Source organism: Buceros rhinoceros, unplaced genomic scaffold (genome assembly GCF_000710305.1).
Source record: "Buceros rhinoceros silvestris isolate BGI_N320 unplaced genomic scaffold, ASM71030v1 scaffold283, whole genome shotgun sequence".
In the NCBI taxonomy this organism is placed as follows: domain Eukaryota; kingdom Metazoa; phylum Chordata; class Aves; order Bucerotiformes; family Bucerotidae; genus Buceros; species Buceros rhinoceros.
The window spans coordinates 66,351-93,529 of record NW_010401584.1 but is presented as its reverse complement, the minus strand read 5'-3'; the positions used below and the strand labels follow the sequence as shown (position 1 = coordinate 93,529).

The 27,179-nt window shown below is 38.7% G+C and overlaps 1 protein-coding gene across 1 annotated transcript in view; it reads left to right on the top strand.

Annotated features, from left to right (window-relative positions):
* Positions 1-27,179, top strand: part of CADM2 (cell adhesion molecule 2) — a gene marked incomplete at its 3' end in the record, with an annotated part of 79,422 nt that overhangs the window by 22,398 nt on the left and 29,845 nt on the right. Inside the window, exon 3 of the mRNA XM_010132304.1 lies at positions 7,836-7,926. Within this exon, the coding sequence (XP_010130606.1) occupies positions 7,836-7,926 (91 nt within the window). The remainder of the gene's footprint in view (positions 1-7,835; positions 7,927-27,179) is intronic.

The following is a 27,179-nucleotide window of genomic DNA, read 5'->3' as shown; positions in this document are numbered from 1 at the left end:
AGGGAATATTAAAGTTTTATGGGGTTTTATTTTTACAATATCCTAATCTTGCTTTAGAAAATTTTTAAAATTTTAAGTAAGATGAATGGTATATTCCATGTTATGTCGGCACTGAATGTAATTAGGGACAATTTGCACAGTACTGAGTTACTTGTGGAATACTAATTTGTAATGTGAAATGGGACAAGAATTTTCCAACGCCTGTTCTTTTTTAGTATGTCAGAAATCCTGATTTACCCAAACTAGGACATAGGTAGGGAAAAAGCTTTTTCAGATTCAAAGTGAAGTATTAGTTCAAAACCTCAGTGGAAAGGAGACCTTAGAATACCTGGTGTACCTCTGCTATTGCATGGGAGGTCAGGACTCTTTGAATCAGACCAAACTCTTAATCCACAGACTCTGAAGGGCTGAATGTTCTAATCATTGGATTACTGTCAAATAAATATTTTGCTCGATCTGATTTACTTAGTGAGAAGTATGCTTCAATAGTCGGTGGAGTAAGGAACCTCTTTTTCTCCTAAATCACTGCATGGGCTCTAATAACTTGCCTAAATAACTAGTCTTGATGGGCTGGTTACCACTTCTCAAAACTCAAATTGCCTGTAAGCAATGGAGTATAGAAATGGCTTCCTAAGACTTGAGGGTATAGCAGGCCTCTGAAATGTAGAATGCTGAAATATAGGATCCTTCTTCAGGGATTAATAACACAATCTCTGCAAGTGAAAAGGAGGAGATGTTCTTGTTCCATTCTGCTTCCTGAAACTTTAACCGTACAGGGAGATATTTGGGGTACTGAATTTAAATTTCATAATAAGTTATTGCATTAATTTTTTTTAAATCTGTAAATCATCAGAGAACTTGCAAATTAGAAGCCCTAACTCGGATCTCTACATCTGATACATTATTCCTCTAAGTTTCTGCAGAGACAAACCACTAAGAGTTTTTCTGTTAATCCTCTTTTCACTGGAAGCCCAATGAAGGCTTAGATTGGAGGAACAGAGAGATTTACCTTGTAATAAAACGTGCAGAGAAGTCTAGTGTCAAGTAATGCTTATTTTACAGCTAAACATATATTTCTATATCTATATCAATTCTCTGGAGAAATGATGTATGCATCCTAGAATAGCTGCATTATTTGAGTTCTAATGACTATGAGATCACTAATATTTTTTCTCCTGAGTAGTTCCAATAGTAATTTCTTAAAAGTCTCAACAAAATGTACGTGCTCCACCCACCCTAAGATCTGCCCAAGAGCTGGTCTTGTTTTGTAAGATTGCAATTACATTAACTGAAGACGATTACAATAGGGAGAGATGATTTGACATAATGCTATCATAACATCATCATAATGTTACCCATTTGTCTCACAAAATGATTTTTCTTCTGAACTCTGTTTTTTCCCGCACACATTTTGCTGATTAATTCCCTATGATGCCTAGAGGTCATACTTTCATTTAGTTACTCAACCAGTAATTTCATTTAGTTACTCAACCATGAAAAGGTGTCCACAGAAGCTCTGGTAATCCAATGTGCCAAGATCTGAAGAGAATGACGGCTTCTGAAGTTACGTAGGAAAAAGAGGCCAAATTACTTTTTTACTATTTTGGCACTAAGAAGAATCTAGAGATTCATTTTCTGATTCTGATGGTGACCTGCTTTATGTTCTAAAGCAAATTTATGTACTTCTATGAATTTAGTTTCTGCTTTTACACTGTGGTTGTCAATGGTTTACACATATGGTTGAACATAACTTATCGTATGGGAATCTTAGACATGATTACTTTATATGAGGAAATTCATGTGAAGAAATTTATATGAACAAATTTAATCCTGCATGTAGTCCTATAAGGGCTTGGCCTTATATGTGTATATAAATATAAAAATAAAGAAATTTTTCTTACTTCAGGCAGTGTAAAAAAAAAAAAAAGTGCATTTTGAAAAAAAAGAAACCCAAATGTTTTATCATTGAAGAGCTGATTAATAGCAAAGGTCTGGTGACTGAAAAGAACTACCTTTATTTTGAAATAGCTTCAAAGAGATTAAATCAATCAGTAAAGCATTTACCTAATGTATTAACATTGCCATTAGTTATTGCTAAGAGTACAACAAAAATCATGTGCCGAAGTGTTTAATTTCTTCATATATCAGATAACATTAATTACCAGTGTAAACTGAAATCAATTTTCCACATTCATTCACTGATTTTGTATGTTGCTGAATAAACATGATATTGCCTGATCAAAAATAGATAAATCCTAGAAAGTTGAGTGAAATAGAATCACTCAGTGGAACTTTCGCCTTTGGTCTGCTGAAACAGGAAAGAATATATAAAAACACCCAATGCCATAGTTTTTATCTGTAACCACTGCTAAGCTGTTATTTCCAGCAAAATAAAAAAGCAGATTCTTGGCACATGGATGGTAGAAGATGTCTTCCTATGTATCTAAAGACACATCTTGAGTCTCAGTTCAGACTGATGTTAGCAACAAGTTGGAGCTCATAAGTACCTGATTATTCAGGGTAAAAGACTGGAGGACCAAACAGCTCTCAGGCTGTTGGAGATGCATGTACATAAATAAGTAACTGGACATTGAAACCAGTGTGTTTTATTCTGAAGACTTGTTGTATTACCTACACTGACATAAACCACTGTGGGTTTTCAAAAAATTGCATTTTACTAATGCTCATTCCTTTTGGAATATTTATCCCTTCACAATGTCCTTAGAGCCCAGGATGAGGGCATATTTATAGGCATTGTAAAGAAATTTTAGTCACCAGTCCCTTGTTTGTAACAATTCTGCATGAAATACTGATATACAATATTTTCTTACCACAAAATTACAGGGCTGAATCCTAAAGAAGATGAAAATTTTTGGCCAGGCAGCTCTCCAGACACACTTCCCAAAGCCTGTAATGTTGCAGGGAGTTCTTGTGACCCAGGTGCAGGACCTGGCACTCGATCTTATTGGACCTCATACAATTGGCCTTGGACCATCCATCCAGCCTGTCCAGATCCCTCTGTAGATCCTCCCTACCTTAAAGCAGATCAACACTCCCACCTAACTTGGTGTCAACTGCAAACTTACTGAGGGTGCACTCAATCCCCTTGTCCACTAAGCAGGTGGCCTTGTCACAGAATCACAGACCTGCCCATCATAAACCCAAGCTGACTGGGCCTGATCACCTGGTTGACCTGTACATGCCACATGATGGCACTGAAGATGATCTGCTCCATAACCTTCCCCAGCACCAAAGTTACACTGACAGGCCTGTAGTTCCCCAAATACTCCTTCTGTCCTTCTTGTAGATGGGTGTCACTTTTGCTAACCTCCAGTCAACTGGGACCTCCCTGTTTAGCCAGAACTGCTGGTTAATGATGGAATGTGACTTGGTGACCACTTCCACCAGTTCCCTCAGTACCTTTGGGTGGATCCCATATGTCCCCATGGACTTGTGAACATTTAAATGGTGCAATATGGTCACTGCAATATGGAAATGGTCACTGACCATTTCATCTTGGATTATGGGGGCTTCATTCCACTCCTCTTCCTGTCATTCAGCTCAGGGGGATGGGCAATGACAGAACAAGTGGTCTTACTATTAAAGAGTAAGGTAAAAAAAGCATTCAATACCTCAGTCTTTTCCTCATCCCAGGTCACAATGTTTCCCCTCTGCATCAAGTAGAGAGGATAAAGGTTTTCCTTGCCCTCCTTTTGTTTTTAATGTATTTACAGGAACTTTTTAAATTGACTTTTACAGCAGTAGCCAGATTAAGTACTAGTTGTGCTTTGGCCCTTCTAATTTTCTGCCTGCATAAACTCATGACATTCTTGTAGTCTCCCTGAGTGGCCTGTGCCTTCTTTCAAAGGTCATAAATTCACAATTTTTCTTGAGTTCCAGCCAAAGCTCTTTGTTCCACCATGGCAGTCTTTTTCTGCCAGCTCATCTTTTGGCACTTGGGGATGGCCTGCTCTTGCACCTTTAAGATTTCTGTCTTGAAGAACATCTAGCCTTCCTGCAGTCCTTTGTCATTCAGGACTGCCTCCCAAAGGCCTCTGTCAACCAGTCTCCTAAATAGGCCAAAGTTTTCCCTCTAGAAGTCCAAGCAGTTCTACTGACCCTCCTTCTTACTTCCACATGAACTGAAAAAGCTACCATCTCATGATCACTATGTCCAAGGCAACCCCCAACCTTCACATCACCCACAAGTCCTTCTCTGTTTGTGAACAACAGGTACAGCAAAGAGCCTTCCCTTTTTGGTTCCCTCACCAGCTGTGTCAGGAAGTTGTCTTCAGCACAATCCAGGAATCTCCTGGATCGTTTCCTCTCTGCTGTATTGTATTGCCAGCAGATGTCTGGGAAGCTCAAGTCCCCCACAAGAACAAGTGATAGTGACTGTGGGACTTCTCCCAGATGCTTATAGAATATTTCGTCTTCCTCTTCATCTTAATTGGGTGGTCTGTAACAGACTCCCACCATAATATCTGCATTGTTGGCCTTTCCTCTGATTCTTACCAATAAACATCCAACCCTATCATCACCATCATTAAGCTCAAGACAATCAAAACACTCCCTGACATACAGGGCTGTTCCAGTGCCTCTGCTTCCTGGTCTATCCCTTCTGAAGTGTTTATAGCCATCCAGTGCAGCACTCCAGTTGTGTGAATAACCCCACCATGTTTCTGTGATGGCGACTACATCATAGTTTTCCTGCTGTACAATGGCTTCCAGCTCCTCCTCTTTGTAACCCATGCTGTGTGAATTGGTGCAGATGCATTTTAGTTGGATTATTGATCCCACCACCTTTTTGGGTGGAACAGCCCTAATTCCTATGTCACCGTTCTCAGGTCTGCCCATGGTTTCTAACACATCAGTAACTGTTGCATCTTTGCTGCTGCATGAATCTCCATCCCTTACCTCTACTGAGATGAAAGACCGAAGGACCTCACTAGCATACCATCCCTCAAACATTGGCATACTGCCCCCAAGCTTCATCCCTTTCCCCCTTCATATCTGGTTTGATCCTTGATCTTACTCCCTTTGTTTTGATGGTACAAATGGAGATGTTTTTGACATATCTATGTTACTTAAAACAGACTGATGACTGTATCTGAAAATAAATCAAACTCTCTTATTCTATCATTTTTCTTGATATGTTTTTCTTTTTTTAGATTTTGTTTTCTAGTGTGGTGGTGTTCTTTGCTGGAGATCAGGTGATGTTTCAGTTTTTATGATTAATACTTCTGAATATGACAGGTTAAAGCTGACAGTACTAACTCACAGGAGATAGTGTTTTGTAACAGCATTTTGTGTTCTGGAAAAATATCAGCAGGATTTTATTATCTTTGTTAAAATAACATATTTAGGTTAGTTTTGATGCAACTTTTCTGAAGTTTTCTCTCATTTTAAATATTGATGTGGATGTGAATGTGAAAGTGGAGCACAAGTTCATCTATAAGTTTTCCCCTTAAAAGTGCACACTATCATTCTGCAGAGAAATCAAGCACAGCGTGAAAATAAAGTGGAAGCAAAAATGCTGAGAACGAAGCACCAAAAATAGAATACCAACTAGGTTTTGGAAAAGGACTAAAATACAAAAACTGTCAATTGTAAGCTTCCCTAAAAACTGTATATTGAATTAATCTCTGTTTCCTGTTTTAAAGAAAGAAGTAGTTACTGTACAGGTCAGTTAGTAGGGAAAACCACAAGTAATATATTTCCTATACTATCTTAAGTGTGCCTTAGAGAGTGAAACATCAGACCTTTCTCATTCTGTGGTAGTAAGCTCTAAGTTTAGAAGTGCATGGAGAAAAGAATGCTCTCTGGGTCATTAAATAAACTAGGAATGAAAACTTCAAGTTGGGGAAAACAGCACTGCATGGATCTGTGCAAATTAAAGCTTTATTGTCATTAAATACCCTCTTCTATTTTATGTGGGTCATCTACAGTAATGCGTAAAATGCTGATCATTTCTTGACTATTTAAGCCAGTAATGCTAGCTGGATGGGCCTTTGATTTCTTTCTTCACCTGTGGCTAGCATGATTAATTCCGTCAAAGTTTACCTCTTTCATATTTCTCTGGAAACCTCTCGATTTCATTGCATTAGTTGTCTCCCTCCCTCGGTTAAATTCTTCATATGTTCCTATCTGATACTAATTTGTTCCTCTGGTTCAGTGTATAGTGAAGAGAGTAATTTATTCATCTTCAATAGCACTGCTGAAATCACAGAAGTGCTTGATGCCCTAATTTATTGAGGCGCTTGAGGTCAGTGCCTTAAGCATGTGCTAAAAATGAAGCAAATGCCAGTGTGACCTCCAACGGATTAGTCACCTGCGTAATGGTTTGCAGGGTCCTTAAAAACATTTGTGGAACAGATTCGCTGCTGGTGTAAGGTTAGTGAAGCTGTACTGAAAGTTAAATGATTCTGACACTGCCTTCAGTGGAATTATGACAAGACTACACTAAGCCTTCTCCTTTTCTTGTCTTGTGCCATGCTGATACATTATGATATGCCAAAAATAAAAATAAAAGTTAGAAAAATGCTTTCTACATTTTTAGTTGTTCATCTACCATTTAGTGTTCAACAGTACTATTAGCATCTCAATAAGAAATTATCATGTTACAGCATATAATTTTTTCCTATTTGATTTTGTCAGGTCATATTGTCATGCTCTTTCACATTTGCTTGATAACAGCATATCTGTGGTGTCACTGCTACCTCCCTGCTAATGAAAACAGGAATTGCAAATTGGATGAAACAAAACTTAGATACTCTAGATTTGCAGGTTCAATTATTTTTTGTGCCATATATGAAGATGTGTGTTTTGTATTAAGAAACTGTGGAGGAAATAAGAATTTGTATTTTACTGTCGAGTCTGAAAACTTTCTTCTTGTGACTATGAACTCTTCTTTCCTTTTCCTAAGGAAAAAAAAATTGTCTAAAGATGCTTCTTTATTTATGGCCTTTTTTTCCCTTGTAATAAGTGCCCCTCTAATTCAAGTGCAATATTTTGACTATGAGAATATATCCTTGCAAGCCAGCTGGCAATTTTTTTTAAAAAGTTAAAGATCTACTGAATGAATTTGCAGTGGCTATATTGTGTATCTTTTTGCAATTAACACAATAAAGTTAATTCCAAGGTAAGGGAATAATATTTTTAAATTTTTAGCACAGATTATAGACTTTTATATAGTGCTTTTTGCAGATGTTTAAAACAATCATTTCTTATATTTAGTTATTTTAAAAAAGTATGTTCTGTTTTGAGGGCAGCATTATTACATTTCAGAAATAATATCCTGTAAAACACCTGTAACAAGCTATTTTATCTGAAAGCCCATCGTAGCTTTCTTATTATGAGTTTCAAGCTTCTGCAACAATAAAAGTGTTCTTATTCAGATGTATATTATTGCATTCATTCCACTAATAGCAGCATTCCATCATATCAACCTATAAATAGACAGAGAAACAATTGCACAGAGTACTTGTTATTCATCCTCAATATATTTTATTTTGTTGTCTGATATCAGACTTTGGAATAGTCGTACGGTGTATTTGCATTGAATACACAAAGAAAAAATTTATTTCCTCTGAGTATACACATGCTTTATATCTATGTTTTCTTGGGATATAAGAAGTTACTAGTTTAGTTCCATTGGTCATATTTATTGTTGTCCTGAAGACAATGGAGATTACACAATGCTCCACATAGAAGCATCTCCAAGTGTAAATTTTATCTATAGTATAGTCTTTTTGTAAATAAAGAAGAATGTACTCTTAGATAATAATTTTTTTTTTCTGTATATCAATAAGATGTTTATTTTTCTTTCTTCCTAGATACACCTTTAGTTAAAATCATTTCTTCCAATTCATGGCCTGAAGAAGGACAATCTATAATTTTGACTTGTGAATCCAAAGGAAAACCAGTGTAAGTGATTTAACGGGTAATATGTTTTTGTTATTTTCCCTTATTCTGCTGTGATTGCAATCTTCAGCTGCACAAATCTGCTGGTTTTGTCTTGTCCTGGGGTGTAAAGTAATCTCTGGTATAGAAAACCCCTTCAAGACTGTCTTCATTAAGTGTCTGTAGAGGATTGGTCTTTTACTTTGTCATCTATTTTAGTTTTCAAGAAGAATTCCAGCTGTGAGATTTATCTTTTTTTTTTTTCAGTCAGGAATATCAACCTGAAAGGAGTGCAGGCTTAATCAGTCACTGTTTACATCACTGTAAACTGATGATAGAAAACATCTCATGAAAATCTTCCTATATCAACTAGCCTCAGAGAAAATACATTGAACTTTCTAGATGCTTTGGCTGTCATTTACAGAGGAATTTGAAGTTTAATGATATGTGCACATTTGCTGTGTGTTCCTACCAGAATTTGAGAAGACATAGCTTACTTTAAGACTGTAAATAGTTTTGCTTAGAAATTATCATCTCTGCCAGGAATATTTTTTAAAGGCAGATCTGCAGAGATTAACTCCTGCACAGAATCTACTATTTAAAGAGACTTCACTCTTTAAAACCGTATCTTCTCATATGAGCTGTTTTATATTTACCCATAACGGTACATACATAATCCAATTGCATAATATTAACTTAATATGAATCAAGTTTCTTAAATATTGATCTGCTCAAAAGATTTAATGTATAGTGTTATATGGAGTGGTGATACACAACTTTAGAATCAAAATGATAATATTTTGCAATAATATTTTGGTTCTAGAAAAGTGCGAATTGCATTCCAAAAATCATGTCACTTAGGCCCCAGTTTCTCACTGACGTAACTTTAGAGGCTTTATCAAATTGCATAATGTAGGAACCTGAAGTCAAATATAGGTCAAGTGAGGCATTTAAATTCAAAATTTCTATTTCGAACAGCCCTTCTGACTTCAGTCTGGTGTTATTTAAACTCCATAAGTACTTTCCTTTTATATGTTATATGCCTGTATCATTTTGATACATTTATCAAATCTTGACTGGACTGAGCAACTCAGCATCTGAACTCTCCCCAGTAGTTCCTTGTCTGTTGACTGGGGAGACCAGAACTGGACACAGTACCCCAGATGTGACCTCACTAGGATGGAGTAGAGAGCAAGATAAACCTTCCTCAACCTGCTGGTCACGCTCTTCTTAATGCACTCCAGGATGCCATTGGCCATTTTGGCCACAAGGGCACTTTGTTAACTTGTTATCCACCAGGACTCCCATATCCTTTTCCAGAGAGCTGCTTTTCAGCAGGCCAACCCCTAATCTGTACTGGTGCATGGGGTTATTCCTTCCCAAGTGAGGGACTCTACATTTGCCCTTGTTGAACTTCATTATGTTCCTGTCTGCCCAATTCCCCAGCCTGTCCAGGTCTTGCTGAATGGCAGCAGCCTTCCAGTGTGTCAGCCACTCTTCCCGGTTTTGTATTACCAGCAAACTTGCTGAGGTTACATTCTGTCCTTTCATCCACATCACTGATAAGTTTCTTGAAAAAGACAGCACCCAGAACTTCCCCTGGGGAACACCACTAGCCACAGGCCTCCAACCACCGATCACAACCCTCTGAGCATTGCCCATCAGCCAGTTCTCAATCCACCTCACCATCCTCTCATCCCACTCACACTTCCTAAGCCTCCCTGGGAGGATATTATGGGAGCCAGTGTCAAAAGCCTTGCTGAAGTCAAGGTAGACTACATGCACTGCTCTTCCCTCAGTTACCCAGCCAGTCATGCCATCATAGAAAACTGTCAGATTGTTCAGGCAGGGTTTCCCCTTGGTGAATCCATGCTGACTAGTCCTGATAACCATCTGTTCCTTCACATGCTTAGAGATGACCTCCAGAATGAGCTGTTCCATCACCTTTCCAGGGATGAAGTTGAGGCTGACTGATCTGTGGTTTCCTGCATTCTCCTTCTTGCTCGTCTTGAAGAATGGAGTGACATTGGCTTTCCTCCAGTCCTCAGGCACCTCTCCTGTTCTCCATGATCTTTCAAAGATGATGGAGAGTGCCTTAGCAATAACATCTGCCAGTTTCCTCAGCACTCATGGGTGCATCCTATCGGAGCCCAAGGATTGTGGATGTCCAGCTTGCCTATACAACCTGTATAACCTGATCCTCCATGACCAAGAAAAAGTCTTCCTTTCTCCAGACTTTCTCTCTTACCTGCAGGGTCTGGGATTCCTTAGCAGTAAAGTCTGAAGCAAAGGTGGCATTCAGTAACTCTGCCTTCTCTGTATCCTTCATCACCAGGGGACACACCTTGCTCAGCAGTGGGCCCACATTTCCCCTAGTCTTCCTTTTCCTACTGATGTAATTGAAGAAGTTCTTCTTGTTGTCTTTTACATCCTTTACCAGATTTAACTCCAAGAGGCCCTTAGCCTTCCTTGTTGCACCTCCAAATACTGTGGCCATGTTCCTATATTCCTCCCAAGTGGCCAAGCCCTTTTTTCCCACATTCTCTAAACTTCCTTCTTCCATTTGAGTCTTTCCAGAACTGCTTGCTCATCCATGCAAGTCTCCTGCCTCCCCTATTCAATTTTTTAGTCATAGGGATGCACCAATCTTGAGCTTGGAGAAAGTGGTGCTTGAATATTAATCAGCTCTCTTGGGCTTCCCTACTTTCTAGAGTCCTAACCCATGGAATTCCTCCAAGTAGGTCTTTGAAGAGGTCAAAGTTAGCTCTCCTAAAGTCCAGGGTTGTGATCCTGGACTTGTTGCCCTGCTTATTCCACATAGGGCCCTGACCTCTACCATCCCATGGTCACTGCAGCCAAGGCTGCCCTCAACCTTCACATCCCAAACCAGACCTTCTTTGTTCATTAGTACAAGGTCCAGCAGCACACTTCTCTTTGGGTCTTCCACCATCTGTGTCAGAAAGATGTCATCAGTGCACAGCAGGAGCCTTCTGAACTGTATGTGTCCTGCTGTGTAGCCTGTCCAGGAAATATTGAAGTGGTTGAAGTCCTCTATGAGAACTGGTGCCTGTGGTTGTGAGGCTACTCTTGTCTGCCTGCAGAAGGGCTCATTAACTTCTTCTTCCTGATCAGGTGGCCACAACAATGTCACCAATATTAACCCGCCCCTTAATTCTTACCCATAAACTCTCGTTTCATTCTTCATGCCACTCTGAGGCAGAGTTAGATATAATTATAGATGTCTAATATAGATAGTATAATATAGATGTCTAAATATAGACATATAAAATTTTATAACTATGTTTAATTTTGGTCAGATAAATCTCACTCTTACCACAGCTTATAACCACATTTTCATAATCTTCATTGAAAATAGGCTATTTTTCACATGCCAAAGATGTTAGACTCTGTTAAAATGAAACAATTAATCCTATCTGATATTAGATTTTCTTCTAGACCCTTGCACCTGTAGAAATTTCTGAAGGCAGCAAAAACTCTAAAAGTGGTATGGCTAAGCTTTACCTACACAATATTTTCTATTTGGTACACATAATATTGTAGATATACTTTATATGTTACCAGTAGAAGACAGTAGTTAAAGCATAATAATTAAAATGGAGCTTCAATTGAGGTATTTACTGATTAATTTTTTTATTAAAACTAAACTGAATTGCATCCTTAATAGTATCAACTGCAAGCCTTACATGTGGTTTTGAAAGGGCAGCCAAATAAAAAATCCACACTGCAGAATTATCAAGGCAGGGAAGCTGTATGCGGTAACCTTTGGCGCACAAATATTTTGCCAATAAATGCACCTCTAATTGTCCATGCCACAAGTTCTGCCAATATCAGCTGCTCTGCACTGCTTCATTAGGTCAGTTTTTCACGGCGCAGAGCCAGTAATAAATAGGCATCCTCCTGGGAGCAGTTTGCAGTTGCTTAGCATGAGAAACAGTAATGTCATGCTCCCAACCTACATTATGACTACCTTCTGGCTTGGAGAGAGAGAGAAATTGGAGAGGTCCACAGAGCCCAAATATGTCAGTGTCACAAGATAAGTGATGAACTGTGGGCTTCATGGAGAGCCCAGAGCCAATCATGGTCCTTCGTAGCCATTTGCACACTGTGGGTTAATTTCTATACACTGTCAACTTTATGTCACAGTTACAACATTCTCTCCTGTTTCCTGTAGGCAGCAGTGAATCATACCAGTAAATGAACACTTCTAGGTACATTTCTCTTTTATCCCAGAGCAATTTGTACAAGCTTCAAAATGACATTTGAGCTGAAAATGGAGAAAGAATGAAGCCAGTTTGTGGCTGTGGCAACATGCATGATACTGATAGCAGCTGCAAAGTAATTCTTTCCCAAAAGGGAAAATCAAAATGAGGTTGAAGCTAGATCGTACTTACCCCTTATATCTCATCACGAAGCCCCTCCTTGCAAGTATTCTGTCCCTCAAACCATGTGCACCACAAGTATCCAGATACTGTGATTCAAATCGACAACACAATCCTAAGGAAAAGCCCAACCTAACTTACTGTCCTGTAGCAGGGAATGGCAGGGAAGCCTCTGCATGGCCTGCTGAATCAGCATCCTCCAGAGATATAGCAGAGAGATGAGGAGCAACTTTTTACTAGGAGTTAAAACTGGAGAAATAGGACCCTGTTCACTGTTCAGGGTATAAGATTTGGCTAGAGAAAATCTTATGGCCATGACTTTGGACAAGGGAATAAATGGTCTTGGACAGTTGGATGTGTGCCACATTGATCGTTGTAATGTGTGAGATGGGCTGGAATTATTCCATACTCTGATGTTGCTAGTTGCTATGAATGGGTTCATGTCACTTCACATTTCTGGTCTTGGGGCGGAGATACCAATGTTGGAACAGGAATCCTGAGAGTGGGCTAAGGGGCAGTACAGAAGTTGAGGGGTGTGAGACAGTGGGTGGAGGAAGATGCAAATGTGGCTGAGCCATTTTGAATAATCCAGTGAGGCAACATGAGTGGGTATATGATGGCATGCACAAATTATGTAACTGCACTGTTTCCTCTCACTGCTCATCACTGTCAGTATGAGGTTGAGGATAGCTCTGACTCTCATCATCATCCCGTGCTTATTGCTATTAGGGGAATTACTTTGGAAGCAGGAGCTGTCCTTTTGGGTAAACACTGTATTGCTGCCATAGAAGGATGAGGATACCAATAAAAAGAGCAGGCCAAGTTTCGTGACTCTTCTGCGATGGTTTTGCAGAGTTTACGCTAGAGTTGTGGCTGGTGCAGCTTCAGGCACAGGTCAGCTGCCTGAGAGGTGCTGGGGAGTTTACTGCAAGAGCCATCAGTCCTTGGATTTGCCCCTAGGGGCTGTGATGGGACATGTATCATGACACTAATCCCACGTGGTGAGATGGCATACTGAACACGGTGTTGAGTCAGAATGAGGGTGGTAAGAAGGTGAAGGGAGGAGACTTCCTCATACAGTGACTTCCAAAAGACCTGCCTCTTGCTTGCATATACAACTCTAGCTAAATTTATTGCCTCTAGAATCTAGCATCAAAACTTGAGTATTCCCTGAAAAAATCAAGTTACACTTCTGGATGTAGACTTCTGGATTTGATGATGTTCTGATCTAGTTTGTGTGGCACTTACAAACAATAGCGGAAGGCTGGTATTTGGAATGTTGTCATAAAGATGTGACAATTTCAATTCACATTTTGTGTTGGTGGAAAGAAAGAAAAGAAAGAAAGAAAGAAAGAAAGAAAGAAAATAAGTTCATTAGTTTATCACAGAGATTGTTTTTAAACAGACTTTATAAACATAAGCCACTATAGAAACATACTCTTTTATCTGTACCATTGTAAGGGAACTTGAGATAGCATTTATGAGGATGGTTGTCCGATTGATCAATGCACAGTTGGTAGACTAAATTTAAGTTTTCTTTTGGAAAAATTCTAGTAGGTGTGATTTGTGTCAGATTAGGCTTTTCTTATGCAAGACTCAGTTGCTGGTTTGTTGACTCTGTTGACACTTAGTAATATTGACATCCCTGGTTTGGCGTTTGTTTTTTTTTTTAATTGTAGGTAAAAAAGTATTTAGCCATTTCTCTGGGTAACTTAGGTCAAGACAGAGTGTAGTTGACATCACTATTGAATAGCATTACTCTTCTGGAGATACTGCTGGTGCTATTGTATAGTTTCAAATGACAGTGAAACTAATCTCTCATTTTTTCAATAGCAGAATATAGTTTTACCTAGGCTTTGTTTATTTTTCAAAGATGGAAATGAAATTAAGTTCAGAAATCATCCTTTTTATGAACTCATATGCAATGTCTAGACTTCTCTGAAGTCATATTGCCTTACAATATTTTGAATATTTTTGTGTTATTAATATAATCTGGTGACTCAAATCTGACCCTAAAATGAGCTTAGAAGCTGCCCCACAATGAAAGAAAGGTTCAATATTTGATATTATTAGTCAGAGCTCTCACCAAAGCATGCATGAAATATGGGGGTTTTTTAAGTCAGTGTCATTTCAGCAAAAAGGATGTCAAAATATAATGGAATAATTAGGGCACAGGAAACAAAGAGAGAGTTGGCTGTCTCCTGTGTGCTTTAGAGAAATGTCTTTCCATTCCATGCAGCTCAGGGGAATCATAATATAGTTGCTTGACTAATGTAAAGTGAATATTTGGCCTTGTTTGAAATAAATAGGAAAGATTATTATTTCAGGAGAACATTCATATATGTATCCTTCATTAGAAAAACGTTATTCAGAAGGTCATGAAAAAGTTATAGAGAGAAGCACAACCAGAAATAAACACTAATATCATATGTACCAAATAACAGAAAGTAGAGTCAAGCAGTTTAATATCAGAAAAATTGATCACTTTTATTAATGAGAGTACACCAAATATTCAAGCTTGCTTTATAAAGTTATTGTAAACTAAGTGCATGGTATCACCACAGAAAGTTCTGTCTTTTCTATTTAAAGAAGACTCCCCTGAGTGAGACAAACTTTTGCAAAGGCTGATGTAAACAAATACTAGTGATAACAGAAAAATATACAACACCGTTCTGTCAGTGATCCCAGTGAGTGGCTGTTTCACTTGAGAAGGACCTGACAAGGCTCTAGGTGAAAAGAGAAAACTTAGTGAAAAAAGTTAAACTAGGGTTTACTGATTTTCATTATATGATGAGAAACTTCATAATATTTTGCTTCCTGAAAACAGTGGTATTAAGGGCAGGATATAGTCTTTGAAGAGAATTCCTGACTCTTTCAGTGGAATGGTAATTATGAATGGTAGCTGTGAATGATCTGTATGACTCAGGTTTTATTTGATGCATGCCCTCAGAACACAGTATTAAAATAATTTCTTCGTAGATGTTCATATGTTTCTTCCCCGTAGTATCTGAGAATTTAACAAATAATAAAATTATTATTTTTATCATTCCTGTGGACAGTTATTCAGTTGCCTCAAATTTACATCTGGGAATTGAAGCAGAAAAAAAATCCCAAGATCAAAACTGACAAATAGATCACGTATATTTTATGTCTAACGTTGAATTAAGTCCCCATTTTCCCAAGAGTATTTGACATGACATAACATCACACTCAGAAGGTAGCATGTCATTGCTTTGAATTGGAACAGTGAGTTCTTAGCGCATCTACAAATCCATGCTCAAGAGCCTGAAATCAGAAACTAGCAGAGAAAATTGCGGAAAACCCACTTGACATTCAGCCATTAGCATTTTGGTGTAAGTAGTTTACCAATATTGCTTTGAAATTACGTCATAATGGCAGATTTAGATTATGAATTATTAGTCTAACAGCCAGTTTTTTTGTCCATGTACAATTCCTTCTTTCCTAGTTTGACATGATACACTTCCCAGCTTCTCTAGCAGGTGAGATGCAGGTTCTGTAAGAACTTATCTCCTTTTCTGCATAAATTTTATTCACTGCAGCATACTCTCTGCATTGTGCCATGAATACCTAGCAGCCTAGAAAGGAATGTTAGTATTAACTCCACCTGTATGAATTATCATAATGAATCTGGAAAAGCATGCATGTTTCTGTGTTTATAAATCATCTTGCAGAATGAATCCACAGCCCAAGCTGGATGCTCAGGCAATATCAATAAATATTAATGATTTGGAAAATTGGATGAATTTGTCCATATCCAGGATGAAATATTATTCTAGCAAAATTTGAATGTGGTATCAAAGTATTTCTGCCTTAAGCTTCATACATATTTGTTCATAAGAGATCCTGAATTGTTAGAGTCTATTTCCAGGTTTCTCTGGAAAGGACCACCTGTAACTGAAATCAAGCAGTTGAAAAGAAAGGAGGAAAGTTAGATACTGGAGTTCTGCTGTTTTGTGTTTAGATCTGGACAATCTTTGTCTTAGCAGAAAAGTGGATGGTTTTGAATTTTGTCGTAACTGCTATGCATTTAACAAATCAGGAGTCTTCCTGGCATCCCTCACCTTGATCCCAAACCTGGCATTGACCTCTAATACCTTTCAGTAGCTGAGGTATCTTTTTAAAATCGGATTTATTGCTTTCTCAGAATTTTGATTTTATAGCTAAATTTCCAGAGGCACATGTCACATACAGTTTTGGGTGAGATTCTGTAAATATATTCTTGGATAAATGCTTATGTATATAGGACAAAGTATTGTATCTGTGGATGTAGACATGGATAAAGAACCCCTCCTCACATTTCTCAGCCCTGTGTTCCTTGTCACTTGGGAACAGCTCTCAGGAGAGTTCAGGCTCTCCTATTCCTGTCTTTTGCCTTGCTCTTTGTCCATTCCAAGTCGTCTTTCTTCAAATTTGTTCAGCAATTAGATAGAGCCTGTCTCCTACAAATACAGTAGGGATCTCTGTCCTGTCTGTTTCTTCTGTCTTGTTCTAGTTTCTTGAAAAGTTTCTTCTTTGTCTTTTTTTAAACAGTGTTTTTTCATCTTTGTATCTTTATCCTATTTAGGCTCTCTTTACATCCTTTTCTGCTTGGAAAAGCATGAACTTCCATTTCTTCAAGAGAAAGTGATTGTATTTGAGTAGGTGTTTATTAACTCAAAACCAACCTACCGTTAACTTGATCTCATGGGTTATAAACCGTGTTGTGTAATGGTAATCACTCTGTATCTCATGGTTGTTCCCAACCACACAGAAGTCTTATCATCATCCAGACTTGTGAGTTAAGCATCTAGATTCTCCACTCATGTAGGTAGCAGTGTATATATAAAGAAAGCTTTATCAGTATTAAACATTATTTTTCAGACTCTTCCGGTCAGGAAGGTTAAGAGAAAATATATCATGTGCAACATAGACTGATCACACAGCATGTAACAGAAGTATTATAGATTGGAATATACATAACTGTTCATAATGGCGAACCTTTTCAGCATCCAAATTCTATGCTCCACTTATTTTAGAACAATTTTAGTTAATAGTCACTGATGCCAGCCCAAATTGTTGTTGAAGACAAACTTGGCAACATTTGTCAGTACTTAGCCGTCCTTGTTGTAATTACTTTCTTCGGATAGTCGACCAATTTTTAAATTATTGTCATTTTGAAGGAGTTCATCCTAATGATACCTCCTGCTTTGATTTAGTAGGCATCTGTTATATGCTATATTGAATGAGTGCTCATTTGCAGTAAAATGATCTAAAGTCTTAGGAAGAATATCATATGATTTGTAGAAAAAATCTGCCTAGTGAAACTTTCCAGACTGGTAGTTTGTCTTTGGAAGAAAAAGCCAATTATTTTTTAAAATTATGTAAATATTCATCTTGTAACCTTCTGCACCAGTATTTCTTTGATATTACACCTCCACTGTGGAATTATGCTGTGATGTAGTAGATAACATAGGAAGAAGCGGGTAACATTTTTGCTGAGTTACAGCATGTATATTTAATAGATTAAATTTCAATATGTGTTAAACTTCCAGACAGCCAGCTTCTTTTTGCAGCTGGGACCTTCTATGCTTTTTTTCTTTTTTTCAATATTTTGCAAGGAGTAGGGAAATTTGTGTTATAGAAAGTGTGACACAGAAAGAAGCAGGTGGGAGCATTAGTGCCTGTCTGAAAATTACACTTTATAATAAAGCCTCCTGCAGTGCTTAAGAACTTCCTCTTTATTGTTCTATAAAATGTTCACATTGCCTAATAGGCTCAATTCAATAATTGTTTTCCCTCTTTTTTAAGTGTCCCTTTTCTGCAGTGTTTATACATAAAATGGTGAGAAAGTACAGTGTGAGAAACAACTAAATGCAGCATTCTTAGTGCTCATTAAATCCATTTTGCATTGGGTATGCCTTTCAAATTCATTCTTTTCCTTGCTCTTAGGTGGGAACATGTTCTAAAATAAAAAAAAGAAAACAACGCGGAACAGAACAGTATGTAAAATTGAAATACAGCATGGGTCATTGTAATTGAGTACTGAACTGGAAGTTAAAATATGAGAAAGAAAGAAGTTTTGGGAGAGGATATGGTGCTCAGTCATTTAGACACTTGAGATCCTATAGATAAGAGATTAGCTACACTTACAGGTAAAATGACAGCAGTCTTGAATCAACCATTAGCAGTAGAACACATGAAGACATGTTAGTGTAACTCCTTCAGTGCAAATCATGCTCATGGTATTTGCTCTCTTACACAATTACAGAAACAAAACTTGTTCCCTGTATAGCAGATGTGATCTGAAACACCCAGTGTCATGGAGAACAACATCTCATTGCATATCTTCATTTTCTTTATCCCACATTTATAGCAGCATAGTACCCTGAGAACACGTACATGCCGTAAGCTAGCAGGGTAAATCACCATCCTTCTAAAGGAAAAGAAGTGTGCATTTAAAGAACAGTGTAAGGAGGACACCTTAAAATTAAATTAGGATTTTTTTTTCTTTGTATTTGGTATGCTTTCATTCAAAAATTTGTATCTCCTGTTCTGAAGACATAAACTCTCGTTATGAAGATGGGCACTGATTTTGGAATCGGTACTTTTTTCCCTATTTAGAATAGTATTGTTCCTTTCTCCACTGTTACTTCACCTTTTTCAGTTCATTATTTTCAATATAAAAATTACTTATTTTTCACCTTTTTCTAGCTTTCTGGGACTGTGTTAGATATATTTTTTCTTCATTTACAATTCTCTGTTTCTTTTTTCTTACTTATAAAGCACCCAAAAGAGGGATAAGCAGGTTTCTGTGACTTAGTCTATTATACCTCAATCCTGTACATTTACAATGATCTCAAGCTCTTGGTGTGCAGAACTCAAGCTCAGAGCATAACCTTTTTTGAAATCACTGAATCGCCATGGCGGTGTAGGTATTGGCCTGTTCAGCGGTCACTGCAAAGTTGAGACTCATGTACAATTAATGTGCAGAAAATGAACACTGAAAGAAAGGGTTTAATCAACAAACTCAAATGTAACCTTCTGCCTGATTGCTCTTCTCCAGAATTATAAATTCTCAGTCAGTGTGCAAATTTCAAAAGTGGGTATGAAGGCAGTGAGTACGGGAGGATAACAATACAGTCAGGTCTGTGGATGTACCTTTGGGATGGCTTATGTGAGAGGTAAAGCCACAGGGTAGTTGTGGGGATTTTCTTTAAGTGAGCGCTGAAGCCTGTCCTTGCACTGTTCCTACTGAATACTGTGCTAGTACTCATACTGAGCTTGTACCAGAGACACCCATTCAGCAAATCCAGTGTTGCTTACATTATTTCCTAAAACTGTATTGCCAGTTTTCCTTTCCTCACCAACCTGACACTCATAGTCCCTGTTGGCAGCAGTTTTTTTAGCTACAGGACAACCTAATTGGTCTTTTTTTTTTTCATTGTTTTTATTGGAAGAAGCTAATTTCTCTCCTTTCCCTAGAGTTATTGCTGGGAAAGATCACTTGATAGAGTTGTTCTTGGTTGCTCTGACAGAGTACTATTCTGACATATATTTTGACAAATATGCCAAATAGGTGGCATATTTACAAAGTACACAGTATTTGTATGGATGGAAGGAAGCATATATCTCTCCACACAAAGAAATTTGTGGCATTAGCCCAGCCAATTAAGCCACCTGCTGGAAAACAAATGTTGGAGAAATACCCAAAAAAACATTTCAGCTGTGAAAATGTAAGATTAATACTACTGTTTGGTGTGTGAGCATAGCCCCAGAACAAATGGAGATGACAAAGCAAGTGGGATTGTGGTTCTGACAGGCATGGCAGGAAATAGGTAAGAGAACAAATAAATTAAGACAAGTTACTATTAGTGTAAGTTACAAATTGTTAATTGTTCATTTCAGAGAGGTTTAGTCTTTCTCTTGCAAGGAAAATCTCAGAGATTTCTCAGACCTAAGTTTAGCTAGTTTAAGTGAAATTTCAAGATCCAAGACTTAGTGTTTAAAGTACCGCTGTAAACTGTTTCCAAAACTTGTAAGACCTGAGGAAAGACTGAGTCTGTCATTTGTAGTCTTGCACAGGTAGAGCAAAAGTGGTAGGCTGGAAGGATGCAGAACTGCAAAAAGAAGAGTACAGCCAGGAAACTGGTATAGCTGGTTTCCTGGTTTGTCCCTCATTTGAGAACCTGCTATAAGCAGCTGAGGTGCTGAGCAGCCATGCTGGGGATCTTAATGGTGGTTACTCCAGTCAGGGCATGATCTAAACTGGGAGACAGTTGTGAATCTACTGGGATTTGGCTGGTGGAGCTCTGAATAGAAAATTTCACCACAAAGTAAGCTGCATGCATACCTTTTTTTTTTTTTTTGTGCATTTTACACAACAGGGGCCTGATGGAACAGTCTTGTACAAAGGCAGAACAGCACAGGTTATTCATTATCCATGCATACTTTTTTTTTTTTTTTTTGTGCATTATACAACAGGGGCCTGATGGAACAGTCTTGTACAAAGGCAGAACAGCACAGGTTATTCATTATCAAAATCCTATAAACAGGATGAGAGTATTTAGTGTTTGTACATCATAAAAAAGGAAAAAAAATGGCTATGACTTAGTAAAGGACCCTGTAACTTTCTCCTGTGCATCTCCTTTCATGCTTAACAGGAGTTGCCACATGCTCACCTGTGGTGGTTTGACCATGGCTGCCTGGGAGATGCCCACCAGGCTACTCTCACACTTATCCTCCTTAACAGGACAAGGATCAAGATAAGGACAGGGAAATCCCTTACTAATTACTGTCACAGGCAAAACAGACTCGGCTGGGGTAAATTTAATTGAATTTATTGCCAGTTAAAATAGAGCTGGATGGTGAGAAAAGAAGATAAAGCTGAAAACACCTTCCTCCCATCCCACACTTTTCTCCCAGGCTCACCTTCACTCCTTCTTTCCCAGCTCCTCTATCTTCCCTCTCCAGGGGGTGGGGAATGGGGGCTGTGGTCGATCTGTAACAGCTCCTCTCTGCTGTTCGTTCCTCATCACACTGCTCCAGGGGCTGCAGGGGAATCCCTGCTCTGGGATCTGGACCACCTCCCCACCCCTCCTCCTCCTCTTGGTGCTCTCAGAGCAGTTTCTCACACTCTTCCCCTCATTCCTCACTGCTGCGGAGCATTTTGCCCGTCCTTACTCAGGCTTTCCCCAAGTTGCTGCCATCGTGGCTGTGGGGCTCAGTCGAGCCCTGCGGTGGGTTGGTTGAAGGCGGCTGGAACCGGCTGTATCCGGCATGGGGGTGTTCAGAGAGGCTGCCCTGCAGACAATGCCTGCCAGCTCCGGGTGTCTGCACCTTGTACAGCATCTCAGCAAGCTTGGGGACAGGCAGCTACATCCTTGCTGAGGGCTGCCGCACAGGCGTGCGGGTGCACAAGATTTCTGTAAGGAGCTTTACGGTATGGATCCTCTTCTTAAAACATGTGACAGGTTTCCATACATACATACGTGGTTCGCTGTTGCCATCGTTTTGTTTTATTACGCTTCCAAACACCGCATTGGTCACTTTTAAGATGAATTTATAAAGATTTTAGCAAAGATTAAGAAGTGCTAGTGAGGTGGGTGGTGATATCCCTGCAGGAGCGGGAGATCCACCCATGCCTGCTCAGTGCCCAGCAGTGCTCACCCCAGAGCTGGGTGAGATGACAGCGGAGTGTAGGTCCTCAGGGGATGGTAAGAATGAGGTAACTGGGAGACAGGTCAGTGTTTGTCCTTATTATTGCTATTTAATTGTGATTGGGGGAGGAGGGGAGGGAATTGTTAATTTCTGTTGCTCTCAAATATCCCTAGCCTGTCTTCTTACCTCATACTTAGAGTTTCTGGAATGCTCCAAGTGGAGTCAGCTGGTCCCGGGGAATGACAGTCTGAGGGAGCTCTCAGCCCTGTCTACATTCACCTCGTTCTTTAAAATGTATTTACTTGCAGTTTGCACCTAGAGGCAAAAACCAAAGTCTAGACAATTATATGGTAATCAACATCAAAAAGGGGAACTACATAAAAAAAAGAAACTTGTTAAAAAGAAGCTAAAAGGGGCAGGAATCTTTCCAGGGAGCCTGAGGATTATTCTAGAAAAATAAGAAAAGAGTTTAGAACGACAGAGTCAATGGATATCACCTAGCAGATGCACTTGAGAAATTTTTGGTGAGTTTAAACAGAAGTGAAAGTGAAATAATAAAAATGGTGGAGTTGAAATTCTTTTCCAAGGGAAGGAGAAGATCTTTAGATTTTGACAGTTTAAATATGAAAATGCAGCAAGCTAAACCACCAAAAAAAAAAAAAAAGAAAGAAAAGACTAAAAAAAGAAAAGAAAAAACAAACAGAATGTTTGAGAAGCAGCTAGAAAAGGGAATTGAAATTAATAGCTAATCTTTCTTGAAACATATCAGGAAATATGTGAATACATTTCAAGGATCAGCTGAGGATCAAGGTATAAGGGGAAGCCAGATGAATTTACTACATCCATGATTACTGTGGAAGAAACTGGGTATGTTACAGACTGATTCCCTTTTTTCTGAGGTGCTCACCACCAAGATTTTCTTAAATCTTGTGGAGGAGGTTGTGGAACAGACAGAACAGCAGTAAGAAGCCCGCAGGACCAGATGGTTTCACCCCAACATTCAAAGGGAATTCGAGGATGAGATTGATGAATTATGAACAGTGACAGGAAACTTCATGCTTAAAACACCTTGCTAACTCAGGGACAACAGGACTTCAGGAGAGATCCCAGAATGTGCAAATCTTTAGAACTGACATCTAGGTTTCGCAAACAGTATAAGCTATAATAAGGACTAGAATTAACAGACATCTGAATTACAAAAAAAAAAAAAACAAGCAAAAAAAACCCCAAACCACCAAACCAACTTTCTGGGGGGAATCTCTTTTGCAGAGGGAAAATCCTATCTTATAAACATATTTGAGTTCCTTGAATGACACAGAAAATATGTCTTTGTGGTGGCCTATTTGATGTAGAGGAAAAATATTACAGATGTTTCCAAAACTGTAAGTGGCAAAGAGATAGTTGTAGGGATTGTTGGCTCATGGGCTCTTCAAACAGAAATGTTTAAGGGTGAATTGAGCTAGTAAGAACCAGTTTTGCCACAAAGCAAGGAGGTAATTTTTCATATGGTGACTGGTAAACTTTGGGAATTTATTGTCAATGGATAAGACGAACGGTAAAATTTTGTGGTCATTCAAGGAAAAATTGCATAAGTTCATGGAAAGGAAAATGCTTAAGATTTACAGATTATTTTTAAACTGTGCTTGGTGTCATAAGTGCCTGACATCATTGTAGCTCGGAGGAGAGGACTGCTTGGGGAGGCAACATCTGGGCTTGGCCTATTCCCTAAACATCTGTTTATCCCTGGCATTGTAGATAAGGCACTGGGCTAGTGGAACTTTTAGTGTGATCCAGCACAGTTGTTTCTGTGCTGTTAAGCATCGAACATGGACTATTTTGGCTTGATAGGACTAGATGCTAATGGAGCTGGATCCCGTTGAGAGCTTGAGGATATCTCCTTTACAGTGCTACGATTATTGCCATGAAGGTACTAATGAATAATTTTCTGTGCAAGAGAAGTTTGTGTGAACTAAAGCACTCCCTTCTGTTGGGAGGTAATAATACATTTGGGAGAAGAAAAGCAAACTCCTGTAAGTAAATAATGTTTGTCTCTTTTTTTCCCTTTATTGTATTACTGTCTCATAAGTTATTTTTAGATCTAAAAGAAATTGATACAGATCATGGTATAGGACTTAGCTCTGAAATATAAATAATCACAAGTTCCCAGTATATTGTTATTAAGACTTCATTATATTATCTTGAAAGCACGAAGCATTTTATTATTTATTATGATCTAATACAGTGTGCTTCTACATCAGCTTTTTTTGACACTGGTGAAAAAATATAACTGAGGTACAAAAATTTTATGGTGTATTTCTATTCCTTTGGTGCTCCTATAACTGTAATAAATATCAACAAACATTTGTTTACTTGTTGAGAAGAACCCATAATTCAACTAAATATCTTAGAAATGTTATTGTTATGGCTATTTATTAAAGGTATCTTATCTGGTGAAAAGAGGATATTCTGCTACATCTCCCAAACTTTGTGATGTTCCTACATGTGTTGAAAGTCAAGAAGTGCACACCTTGGTTGATGAGAGCTGGTACTGAAGACTTTGTATAGTCCTTGCTTGTCATTCAAGCTGCAGCACTGGTACTTTTATCAGCTCTGGGTGTTGTCACTGCACCTCAAGTGCACAAAGGGAATTTAGTTTAATGAGGCTTCTCCTTGACTGTGCCCGTACATCAACAGCAAATGATTTTAAACAAATAGCATTTGGACAAGCAAGTAACTGTGAATGAGATTTTCAGCTGGCCACTCAATGAAAAAAGCGGAAGTGAATCAGCCACTCTCCATTTTCCTCTCATTCTTGTGCCAGCAAGCATTTGACCTTAGCTTGAAAAATGCAGCTGGTATTTCTTAGATGGGATTGCTCAGATTATTTTAATAAAAGAGACAGAGTTTCTTACATTTCTTATGTTTTCTTACTGAAAGCAGTGCAAGATAGGCATTTGAATATCCATCAGTGTCTCAGCCTGACTTGTCAAAGGAGAAAAAAAAACCTCGTAATAATCTTTGCTCACTAATACCTTGATATACCCTTTGGGCCTCAGCTGGCAGTGGGGATATCACTTCAGAAAAAGAGAAAAGGGAACTGCAAATGCAGTATGACAGTTGTTACCTCCTGTTTCCTCTTTCTTGCAGTCTCCACCATTATCTCTGTGGCATTTCAGCATAGCCTATGTAAGCCAAGCTAGTTTCAGAAAAAGCACATTTTTTAGTCCTATAATATGAAAACGTAAAACATTTTTAGAAAGTGGTGAAGCACTATTTTTCTGTTATTTCTGGTAAATTAGTATTTTCCCCAGCTCTTGTTGCCCTGGCTGGGGAAGCAGTCTGCTAGTAGACTTGTATGAAGAAAACACAGTGTTATAAGTGGACCTGAAGACATGCAGGTTGAGATGTTGTTTTCCCCTGTTTTATGAAATACATAGTATCTGAGGTATGCACATCCCATCATTATGCTTTGCTGCTGCTTTCCCTATCCCCAGCAGTACTACATTAACATTAGGAGCATAGTTCTTGGTTAATCCCAGTAATTTTCAGCAGCCATTCTGATGCATCCACTTAAGCACCATATTATCTTAATACTGCTGACATTTGCATGTCTTTGAAATACATTTTTCCCAGATACTGTCCATTTAATCCACTGCGGTTTCTATCATCCTTTGTTCTTATAGTCATGCTTTACTGACAGCTGATGAAAAAGAATAGGCTACTAATTTCTCAATAGCTCTTAAAGGTTAAGAAGGAATCAACAAGGTGTAAACAGCAGTATAAGAAGCACAAAGATTTAGCTGTTTGAACACAGACTACGTAATTAGAAACATATAGAACTAGAATTATAGTGAAAGCAGACCATTAAGATTTCTATGTTTAATTAACAATTTTTCACGTGAATGAAATTCTTACATACCATTTGTCATCTCAGCTGTACCCTGACAGAAAAGAAAAAGCCCCAAGGAATAGCAGTAAAATATTTAAGCAAGGTGTGACAATTGTTCTTTATATTCACTTATCTGTATTGAGTTTCTCCTTCCCACTCCACCCCCCCACCCACCCTCCAAAAGGAAGGGGGGCTGAAAGGAAGGAGATTTGTCTTTCTGATTTGCACATCAATATATGGCACCGATCCCAGGCAGAATAGAGGAAGGGCATATATTACCAATGTTCTTCAGTACTGATTGAGATCTGGCTCCGGGATTTAAAAGGAGTTTTAAGGAGGGCGTCACTGTTTCTCTGCTTCATCTTTTACCCATTACCCTGACAGGAATAATGCCACTGTAGTCCTGAGTGGACCTCACTTCCTTCCCTGTGTGAGATTACCTGGCTGTCAGTATGAAGATCAGGCTCCACTGATTTACCATTCTCTGAACAGGGTGGTGGTTTCACCAAGTCTTGCCTTCACCCTCTGCCTGCACCAGCAGGGGAGATGTACCTTATGGAGAAGGTCTCTCCCCCTTCGCTTCCTTGCACAATCTCCTAAAAGCAAGGCTGTCACTTGCCCTTAATTATCGCTATGTCATTAGGGATATCTTATCCATTGCCTGTGAGAGCTGTTTAACGACTGCTGCAAGGCAGATAACACATTGTGCATCCACCTGAACAGCTTGTTGTTGTGCAATCTGTCCATGTCAGGCCTTCAATACAAGACTTCTGATACAAAAGCAGGATCTTTGCTACTTTACAGAAATTGGAAAACACCTTATCTAATCTGTGGACAAGTCCAGGCTGACATGTAGAAATTCCCTACAAAGCGTTACCTAGTGCTTTGTCCTTGAGCTAGTGCCAGTTAGCTGATGGTGGCAGTCGCTTCTGCAAGGCCTCCATTCCCCAGAAAGTAAGGCAGGATTTATGACATAAAATCTTTCAATTTTTTTTTCCTGCTGCTGCAGTGGCTTACACCTTTCCTTCTGCCTTTTTAGCCTCAGGAATTTTTTTGAAAGAGATGTTACAGTTCTGTGGAGGACCTTTTCCTCCTGGTTAGAATTTAAAAGAAATATGAATTATTTATAAACTGGCAACACAAAATGAATAGTATAGCCATACATACCATTGTTTTCTGCAGACAGGAAATATTAAGCTTTAGAGGTTATGGTGTTTTCTCTGAACTTAAGATGTTTTGAGTCTCGGATTTTAAAATACATATGAAAAAGTGTGCCCAGTGCAGAAACATCTGAAGACTCAGGGAAGCACATAGTAGAAATGTCCAGTCTG